The 11,020-nt window shown below is 45.4% G+C and overlaps 1 protein-coding gene across 2 annotated transcripts in view; it reads left to right on the top strand.

Moving 5' to 3' along the window:
- The first annotated feature begins 4,196 nt into the window (after nucleotides 1–4,196).
- KLHDC10 (kelch domain containing 10) overlaps nucleotides 4,197–11,020 on the top strand; it is a 74,276-nt gene continuing 67,452 nt past the window's right edge. The window contains exon 1 of one of the 2 annotated variants that reach the window (XM_073652504.1): nucleotides 4,197–4,376. In XM_073652504.1, coding sequence (XP_073508605.1) covers nucleotides 4,310–4,376 — 67 coding nt within the window. In that variant the 5' untranslated portion in view covers nucleotides 4,197–4,309. The remainder of the gene's footprint in view (nucleotides 4,377–11,020) is intronic. The other variant, XM_073652505.1, reaches the window with a different exon arrangement.

The raw sequence follows: 11,020 nt of genomic DNA, 5'->3' as shown, positions 1-11,020 counted from the left end.
CCCATTGGTGATTGTGAAAGGTGATGAAAATGTTCTGATGCACCCCCTGGGCCTTGGGACACCCGGAGCCGGACCCTTTTTGGTGGATGCTGGTGGTTGTAGTCTTCGTGGCGGCGACCCGGTTCCGTGGCTCAGGGTGGTCAAACCAGTGGCGGAACTATTTATGTGGTTTTGATGTTTAAATGTCCGACTACGCCACCCGTGGATTGCGGTCAGAGTGAACCGCCGCTGCAGGGCAGACCGCTGAGGCTGGTGTTGTGGGTGCAGCAGAGCGTAGCATAACTCCCCACGGGAGGAGTATAGCCTCAGGGCAGTGTATGCGGAGGATGGGGGTGATGGTGCAGGGCAGCAGCAGTAACGACACGGAGTCAGTGATGCAGTCCAGGGCCTTTACTCACAGTTCTTATTATCCAGACCACGTCTGCAGGTAACGGCTGCCCACGTCATACTGTGCTCACCAGGTGAGGGGCTCAGACAACTCCCAGATAACTTTGGAGCGCTTCACAGGACCCCCTTTGTGTGTCCTTTGTCTGGCCTTTCTTACCAACCCTTCTGTCCGGCTGCCTCGGGCCTCCTCTTGGTAAATTTGGCGCCAGTTTCCCTGACCCTATGTGGTGCCTTCCTAGCGGGTGTAGCGAGGGGCTGCGCCACATAAAATGTCACAGCCTCCGGTTTCTAGCTGAGGGTCGTTTCCTGCCTCCACTAGTTTCGGGGACCGGTCTCCCCCTTTGGCCTGACCCCTCCACGCAGGTGGATTCGGGCGTGCGGTGGCGACTCGCCCGTCCGCACCCCTGGGATCCCTTCATTCCTCGTTCCTGGAGCCTTCTCCGCTCCTCTTCCTTCCTTCTCCCTCTTCCAGGCCTGGGCCTCTGTTACTAGGCCCGCCTCCGGAGCAGAGCTCATGCAGAGCCCCTGCTCCCTGCCACTTCTGCTCAGACTTCTCTGCACTGAACTAAGATGGTGCCCACCTTTTATACTCCCTTCTCAATGCACCCAGGAACTGCTTCCTCCCTGCTCCTGCACTACAGGGTTCCCCTTCCTCAGTGTTCCCTCCCCCCACTCCAGCCAGGGACAGGGACTGTCGTGCCCATCTCCGAGGCATATTGGTCGCCCTGCCCCACGGCAATGTGGTGTAATGTATGCAGGTGTCGGGTCCTGATCCACACTCCATCCTTACCTGAGAGTGAGATATCACACCTCTGGGTGAGGTGCAATACCTCTGTAGCAACCGAGCCCTCAGGGTGCTACAGTTCCATTTATCTTCAGCCTAGGTGACATATTGTGATACAGGGCCGTGATTTTGGCTATAAAAGGGTCCCCTAGACCCCTACCCCAAGCTTTTTAAGAGAATCATATATGGCGTGCCAGGAGACTCTATGGAATGCTTTCTCAGCATCCAACGAGAGTATCTAATTACAAATTTTTAACTGCATCTAGCCCAGGAAATACTTTATGCCTAGTAGCAGTGTCTGCTAGTCAGCGGATTATCCCGGCTGTTAAGCAAGCTACACCACCTGTAGTTTGGACACTTAATTTTTTCAAAGGAAATGCTTCGGGACCACGGGATACTCAGTGAAGAGCATCAGGAGGCACCCCAAGGCATAGGGGCAGGGACTGGCAGTAGGATGCCTTGCGGTGGACAGCCGAGCTCGATCCTTATAAAAGCTTTTTAACTGCAGCAGCTTTAGTGGACGCTACTGGAGCTGGAATTACGCGGCTGCTGGCATGAGACTTGCCCTCCAATAGATCCTTGTAAATGGATTTAAAGTGTATTCATTCAAATTAGAGAGACAATTTAAATTAAAAAGCTTAGAGCTGCCTCCAACACAGGGAGGCTCGCTCGACCCACCAGCGGACAGGCACCAGTATTGGGAGAGGGGGGCTGGCCGTCAGGGTTCACCGCGGCTCTGGCACAAACCCGGCGACACAGAGGTGGCACGGGCAGGAGTGGACTGAACGTGTCGGCTTCTCACTTTTTGGATTTTAGAAGGGCATGACATGCCTATATTTGTGTCTCCCCCTCCTTTTACTCCTCCACCTCTTTTCTTTTCGCATGACTATATGTACTTGTCACTTTTCCATGTGTTAGTTGTGTCTTCTGAGCAGTTTGTCAGCTTTTGGACACCTTTGAAGGTGTTTTCTATGTGTTTCTATGTGTTTTTGTTTGCCTGCCATTGGTTTTAACGGTGTTCGACGAACAGTTCCACGAACACACGGGTGTTCGACGAACCGAACCGAACTCGAACACTATGGGGGTGGCTCAACACTACTAATGACAACTTATTCAATATGATGACCTAATGTTATCAAATTCTGTGTCGTACCTCTGGGTTCAAAATGTTCACTATACCCCTTGATAAAATCCTGGAGGGGTGTAGTTTCCAAAATGGGGTCACTTGTGGGGGGTTTCCACTATTTAGGTACATCAGGAGCTCTCCAAACGTGACATGGCGTCCACTCTCGATTCCAGCCAATTTTGCGTTCAAAAAGTCACACAGTGCTCCTTCCCTTCTGAACTCTGCCGTGCGCCCAAACACTGTATTTTCCCCACATATGGGGTATTGGCGTACTCAGGAGAAATTACACAAACGTTTTTGGGGTCCATTTTCTCCTCTTACCCTTGTGAAAATAAAAAAATAGGGGCTAAAACATAATTTTTGTGGAAAAAGTTTGATTTTTTTATTTTCATGGCTCCATGTTATAAACTTCTGTAAAGCACTTGGGGGTTCAGGGTGCTCACCACACATCTAGATAAGTTCCCTGAGGGGTCTAGTTTCCAAGATGGTGTCACTTGTGGGGGGTTTCCACTGTTTAGGCACATCAGGGGCTCTCCAAACACAAAATGGTGTCCGCTAATTATTCAAGCAAATTTTACATTCAAAAAGTCAAATGGCGCTCCTTCCCTTCAGAACCCTGCAGTGCGTCCAAAACAAATTTTGGGGTCCATTTTTTCCTGTTACCCCTGCAAAAATAAAAAAAATTGGGTCTAAAGTAACATTTTTGTAAAAAAGTTAAATGTTAATTTTTTTCTTCCACATTCCAAAAATTCCTGTGAAGCACCTGAAGGGTTAATAAAGTTCTTGAATGTGGTTTTGAGCACCTTGAGGGGTACAGTTTTTAGAATTGTGTCACTTTTGGGTATTTTCTGTCATAAAGGCCCCTCAAAGTGACTTCAAATGTGATGTGGTCCCTGAAAAAATGGTTTTGTAAATTTTGTTGGAAAATGAGAAATCGCTGGTCAACTTTTAACCCTTATAGCTCCCTAATTTAAAAAAAAAAAATTTTGGTTCCACAATTGTGCTGATGTAAAGTAGACATGTGGGGAATGTTATTTATTAACTATTTTTTTTGTGACATATCTCTCTGATTTAAGGGCATAAAAATTATAATTCTGAAAATTGCAAAATTTTCGCCAAATTTGTTTTTTTCACAAATAAACGCAAGTGATATCGAATTTTACCACAATCATGAAGTACAATATGTCACGAAAAAACAATCTCAGAATCAGGGGGATCCGTAGAAGCGTTCTAGAGTAATTACCTCAAAGTGACAGTGGTCAGAATTGTAAAAATTGGTCCGGTCATTAACGTGCAAACCACCCTCGGGGGTAAAGGGGTTAATAAACTGGGACATGCCTTTTCCTTTCTTTGCAGACCACTGGTGTGATGTGTGCATCTGGAAGTTAGGCCTTGTTCACACTATCAGTATTAGTAAGCCAAAACCAGGAGTGGAACAGTCAGAGGAAAAGTATAATAGAAACACTTCACCACTTCTGTATTTATCTCCCACTCCTGGTTTTGGCTTCAAATACTGACCAAATACTGAACGTGTGAACGTGTCCTTACACTGTCCGTGTAGTAGTGAGTAAAAAAAAAACTGAATAGCACACGTAAGAACAAAACACCCTTGTTTTTCCTACCGTACATCAATGATAACATGCATTGTCCTTCAACCTTGACATAAGGAACCACTTTTATAATTGCCCAGTGTGAACATTGCCCTAATCTTGCCTGAGGGATGTAGGGCCATTTCCTGTCAGGTCTGGCATAGAGCAGAGGACAAACATTGCTCATAGTCCATGGCTGCCATCACTGAAACACCTTCCCCCTATATTATACCCCTGACACCGTCTTCACAGTGGAGATGCTCGTCCCTGACTGTGACTTTTACACACAGGTACAGACAGGACTGCTGTCACCGGGGCGGGTGTAGCAGGGATAACACTTCCCCCTTGTGCAGCTGATAAGCGGTCACTTCGTGCACGGCCCGTGTTTCCGGGTGGGGGAGGTTTAGTGGTGCACGGCTCATCATGGCGGCAGAAGCCGGTGGAGGAGAACCGCTGGTTCGGTTCGTGAAGCTGAGCGGCAGAGCAGCAGGTGAGCCTGGCAGAGGCCTGCGAGTGGTGATGGGTGAGGCGAGGAGACTTGGCTGCAGGGGGTGCGCTGCTCCCTGGCTGCTCGGGGCAGGGTGGCATAGGTAGGCTGCTGCTCCTCTCCCAGACCTGTCCATATCTCCTATAGGCAGTGGCACTGTGGCTGTGGTGGTGACTGGTACTGGGTACTTATGGCCGTACCTGCGCAGGGTGCCCTAAAATCGGTCTGAACAGAAGTTGTCCATAGCAGCCATCCCTGGTGCACATAGCAACCAAGTACTGGACTGTTTCTAGTTACACAAGTATTTGTAGACCTGAGAAACCCTATGATGTGACTGCTGAGGAGGGACAGCAGCGATGCCTCTTGGCAGGAGTCTTATCTTTAGACTTTGGGCAAAACTTTTTCATAATTTAAATATGACTGTAGACTCTTTTCTTTCAGCGCCTTGACCCTACTGGCGATCATGGCATTGCACTGGGTCTCACTGCTGTTAGTGTCACATCAGAACTTCCACCGACAGCTGATCCATCACTTCATGGCCCCTTTCAAATTAAAGGGGCTGTGCAGCATGTCTGTTCCCTGCCTGCAGTTGCACTGTGCATGGAGAGAGCTGCTGCATGCAGGCAGGACCATTGCTGAGGCTGATGCCCAGGAGATATCAGATGTGTCCTACTCTGATTAATATGAAGTATGTGTGATATCTGGCCAGCGTTGGATGCTTGTCTCAACACCCGTCCTGCACACAGTCCCTCTGAGTGATTAGAATACGTGGTTGGACCAAGTGCTCTAAAGCAAGTGGCACCCTGTGCTGTGGATGGTGGGGAGGCTGTGGAGTCAGTAAGCCAAACCTCCGTCTCAGACTCCTCAATTTCCATGACACCAACTACCTCATACATGGCTCATTTTTAAGTGATAAATTTACTGTAGCACAGATTCATCTCAGCTATAAATCTAGACCCTTAGATCAGGAATAGGACAGACATTTATAGGACATTTCATTACTTTCCCAAATTCTTACGAAAAAATATTCCCCACAAACTGCATTGAACTACTGTACCCAATTTATTACATATGTTAGAAGTTGGAGTCGGTCCATTTTATACTGATTCCGACTCCACAGCCCTGGGAGCTTTATCCTAAAGACCAAAGGAGCCAGAAACGTTGAAGCCCATTTGTTAACAGGCTGTCTGTGGTTTAAGGCTATCAGCATTGTTGTTCTTTTTTACATTTTTATTTTTGAATTTACATTGCAGATGGCTTTCATTTAAAATATATTGCTATTTTTTTTCTATGACTCGGTTGCACCTAAAAACTAACCCTATTCGAAAAGCTTGTTGTTACTTAGTTATGGCTGTTCCTCCTCACTACTGATATATAGGTGCTTTTTTTTTTTTTTTTTAATCTATACTAAATTTTATTGTGACAATGGGAGACATGATATCAAGACCAAGTAAGGCTAGGTGCATACTGCATCTGTGCAATTGGCTTCAGACTATGTGGACACATTTCGGCCCCACTATCAGTATTCGGTCAGTATTTTTTTTCTCTGGAGTGGGAGCCAAAACCAGGTGAGGAACAATCAGAGAAAAGTTGTAATAGAAACAAGTCACCAATTCTGCATTTATCACCCACTCCTGGTTTTGACTAACAAATACTGAGGAAAAATACTGACCAAATACTGATAGTGTGGCCGTAGTCGAAATGTGTCCACATAGTCTGAAGCCAATTGAACAGATGCAGTATGCACTTAGCCTTACTTGGCAGGGCTGTGTGGAGTCTGTATACCAAACCTTCGACTCCGACTCCTCAATTTTCATGACACTGACTCCACGACTCTGACTCCCTCATACACGGCTCATGTTTAAGTGATAAATTTACTGTAGCACAGATTAATCTCAGCTAAAAGTCTAGACCCTTAGGTCAGGAATACGACAGACATTTATAGGACATTTCATTACTTTACCAAATTCTTTTGAAAAAAATGTTCCCCACAAACTGCATTGAACTACTGTACCCAATTTATTATATATTTTAGGAGTTGAAGTCGGTCCATTTTATACCTACTCGATTCCGACTCCGCCAAAATGGACACCGACTCTGACTCCACAGCCCTGTTACTTGGTCTTGATATCATGTCTTATAAAGCCTTATAAAGCTTTACTTACTGAGAGAAAGCTGCAACTTCACATATATTACCTTTGCGTTAAAGGGGATTTTCACTTTTTGAAAGTGGACCTTAAATGTTTCCAGTAATGTAAAATAGCAAGTATTCATCCTCCCCTGCTCCAGGGCATGCTTCCTGCTGTTATGCTCTTTGTGCTTTGGCTGCAGGGGTGATGTGATGTCGACAACTCGCATCACTGCTGCAGCCAATCGCTGAGCTCAGTGGCTCATGCTGTCTATGTAGGCAGACCTGGTGAGCCCAGAGAATTTCTGTAGCAGTGTTGTGAGCTGTTGATATCCCCTCACCCCTGCAGCCAACTCGCAGAGTCCAGAGCTGGAGCATTGGTGGATAATTGCGATCTGGCTTTATTTTACATTATTGGAATAGTTTGGGGTCAACTTTTCTAAAACCCCTTTTAAAGAGAGTGTCCCTTTATTATTAATATATGAACCTTTATTTTTAAAACAAAAGAAAATTTACTATGTTAACATTTATTTTCATCGACTGGGGTTGCCATTTTTATTTGGGGTTGCCATTTTTATTTGGTGTGTAACTATTGGAGCACGATATTTAGAGATAGTAAATACGGAAGTCTTAGACCATTGGTCGGTGTCTGACCCGCATCTCCTGCAGTTTGGCTTCATGCCCCCTGGACTGCCCAGGTACCAGCTTATTGTATCCTAGTGGTGTGTGGGGAACTGACATTTCTTCCTGTCACCGCTGTGGTGGTGACAGGCGATCTATACACCAGGGCAGCAGCAGTTGGCAGTCTGATATTGAACTGCTAATGCCAGGCTACTGACTGTTCTCACCATTGGAAGAAGTTACCTCTGCAGCGCTGCTCTGAGCGATCAGAGCAGTGGTAACTTCTTCCAGTGGTAGGAACAGGTCGGTAGCCAGCCAATAGTACATTACCAGGCTGATAACATGTTCTCACCATCGCAGTGTTTGGGGCCCTGCCGTGTAATTATCACATTGCTGTTCTCTAAACTCTAAGTGAGCTCTACCCATTCACTGTAGGGCCTCATTCAGATGTCCGTGATGTATGGACGTCTGAATGAGGCTTTACTGCTGCATCTGCAAAGTGCCACAGAAGAGATGATTTGTCAATGGTTACAGTACTGTATATTCTACCTCAGTCTTTGTGTAGAGGTCGCCGTAAAAAATAAAAATGAAAATGCTCGAATCATCCCCCTTTTCCCCTATTAAAACAAAAGAAATTCAAATAAATAAACCTATTTGGTATCAACACATTTGTAAAAGTCCGGTATATAAAAAAATTAATTCATTTAACCCTTATAGTACGTACATTCAATAAACATAAAAATAGTCAAAATTCCTCCTAATTTTTTGTGTGTGGGTGGAGGGGGGATTAGGGTTAAATAATCGCTGCCATTAGCAGAAAAGTCAATCTGCGCTGACAACTGTCCATATCTTACGATCACGTTGCAGTCAGCAACGAAATGTCTCTGCGCTGTGATCCTAAACTTAATTCTCCCGTCTCCTTTTGCAAACAGGGAGCAGTGACATCAGACACATGGAGCAGATCCCGCCCACAATTACAGCTACCATAATGTGAGCTAGCAAGTACTATACTAGGTTTTCATGGCGAATGTCATCAACTGCTCCCCCTAGTGTTGGAGTTGAAGATATGCAAATCTTAATTTTTTTTTCATATTTTATCTATTACAAAAATACATTACTTTAGAGTTTTTTAATTGATATTTTTTTTTTAATTATTATTACACATTATCTTTTAAAGGTTTTCCAGTTTGTTCCAAAATTAGGTTGAGAGGAAATTTCATAATTGAATGTGATTTCCACGGATGGATAAATTATAAAGCTTCTGCTATGCTTTACAATGTTACTCATAGCACACAAATTGTACACTGATGCCATACATGTGCTGTCCGTTATTTTCATGGATCCATAGACTTGTATTCGCTATAGAAAACTGACATGTCTCCCTGATTTTTGCAAGAACATGCATGTCCTGATTCGTCAAGATGGGTGATCTTCACACCGGTCTTGATGAGGATGCGGGGTGGAGTATGAGGTGCGCGCCCCTTTGCACCTCTGTGGGCACCTCGCTTCAAATCTTACTCCAGTCCCCGCTGGAGTACAATCCATGGCATAGCGGTGGTCGCCACGGAACTGTCCCACCCAAACTCCACTTTGTCAGAGCTGGTCAAAAATTACATGAAGACGAAGAAAATTAACAAAATTTTAGCGCAGCTTAGAATTGTACCAAAATTATGCGATTTTTCTTTTTTTTCCAAAAGTTTTATACCCCCAAATTCTGGTATAAAAGCTTTGGTGAATCGGACCCGTAGTCCACAAGAAAACCCACGAACATGTGAACATCCCCATAGGCTATAATGGTACATTGTCTATCCGTGAATATCATTGATTGGGCACGTACATGAAACAGATATCTGAGGCCTTGATTGATTGATTATTAAATGGAGGGAACCTTTTTATATTTGCCTTATGATCATTATTTTTGTCATGAGAGGTGCTAAACCACTACTGCTTCACTTGTGAGATTTTCCAGATGTCGCCACTGTTTACGGAGCTATTGGTGGTGTTTATGTGAATAGGATTTTGAGAGCAGACAGATGGCTTAGAGCTGCTATCACATGGAAAAGGGTACAGAGAACATCAAGGTCTATGGAGTGGAAAATGAATTGTTGATGGTTTTTTTGTTCTTGAGGTATACAGTAGACAACAGGCAATGTAGGTTATAATTAACACTGTTCTTTATAGGTCCAGAATAGGAACCCTTTTTCTCTTTGAGGCCACGGCCCCACTATGAGTGTTTGGTCAGTATTTTTTCTCAGGGGTGGGAGCCAAAACCAGGAGTGGGTGATAAATGCAGAATTGGTGACTTGTTTCTATTATACCTTTTCTCTGATTGTCCCTCACCTGGTTTTGGCTCCCACTCCTGAGAAAACGTATAGTGGAAGCAAGTCACCAATTCTGCATTTATTACCCACTCCTGGTTTTGGCTCCCACTTCTGAGAAAAAATACTGACCGAATACTGATAGTGGGGCCGTGGCCTAAGGCTGAATTCACCATCATTTTGGTACAGTTTTTGCACGCTTTGAGTTTCGAACTGTTGTAAAATAAGCTGCGCCTTTTATCATAAACCTCGTAAAATGTTTTCTCCATCTGTAATTTGTTTATAACGACAGATGCATCCCCCATAGGTGTCCGTGGTGGGAAATCATGCATAAGGATTATGCTTTTAACTAACAATGCAGTATGTTACAACAACTAAAATACACTGCTCAAAAAAATAAAGGGAACGCTAAAATAACACATCCTAGATATGACATATTCCAGTTGCAAAACGTTATTCATTACATAGTGGAATGTGTTGAGAACAATAAAACTTAAAAATGATCAATGTTCATCAAAATTAATATCCCATGGCGGTCTGGATTTGGAATGATACTCAAAATCAAAGTGGAAAATCAAATTACAGGCTGATCCAACTTCAGTGGAAATGCCTCAAGACAAGGAAATGATGCTCAGGTGTGTGTGGCCTCCACATGCCTGTATGACCTCCCTACAACGCCTGGGCATGCTCCTGATGAGGTTTCGGATGGTCTCCTATGGGATCTCCTCTCAGACCTGGACTAAAGCATCCGCCAACTCCTGGACAGTCGGTGTTGCAACGTGACGTTGGTGAATGGAGCGAGACGTGATGTCCCAGATGTGCTCAATCGGATTCAGGTCTGGGGAACGGGCGGCCCAGTCCTTCATCTTGCAGGAACTGCTGACACACTCCAGCCACATGAGGTCTGGCATTGTCCTGCATTAGGAGCAACCCAGGGCCAACCGCACCAGCATATCGTCTCACAAGGTGTCTGCGGAGCTTATCACAGTACCTAATGGCAGTCAGGGTACCTCTGGTTAGCACATGGAGGACTGTGTGGCTCTCCACACCATTTCTGACCCACTGCCAAACCGGTCCTGCTGGAGGATGTTGCAGGCAGCAGATTGTTCTCCACGGCGTCTCCAGACTCTCACATCTATCACATGTGCTCAGTGTGAACCTGCTTTCATCCGTGAAGCGCACAGGGCACCAATGTGGAATCTACCAATCTTGGTGTTCTCTGGCAAATGCCAATCACCCTGGGCTGTAAGCTCAACACTTACTTGTGGACGTCGGGCCCTCATAACACCCTCATGGAGTCTGTGTCTGACAGTTTGAGCAGACGCATGGATGTTAGTGGCCTGCTGGAGGTCATTTTGCACGGCTGTCCTCCTGTTCCTCCTTGCACAAAAGAGAAGGTAGCGGTCCTGCTGCTGGGTTGTTGCCCTCCTACGGCCCCCTCCACGTCTCCTGGTGTACTGGCCTGTCTCCTGGTATCTGCTCCATGCCCTGGACACTGTGCTGACAGACACAGCTACCCTTCTTGCTACAGCTCGCATTGATGTGCTGTTCTGGATGAGCTGCACTACCAGAGCAACTTC

The sequence above is a fragment of the Phyllobates terribilis genome, unplaced genomic scaffold (assembly GCF_046119375.1).
Source record: "Phyllobates terribilis strain yellow unplaced genomic scaffold, ASM4611937v1 Scaffold_11__3_contigs__length_659146591, whole genome shotgun sequence".
Lineage (NCBI taxonomy): Eukaryota > Metazoa > Chordata > Amphibia > Anura > Dendrobatidae > Phyllobates > Phyllobates terribilis.
The sequence above is the reverse complement of the archived record's forward strand: the minus strand, read 5'-3'. Positions and strand labels throughout refer to the sequence as shown.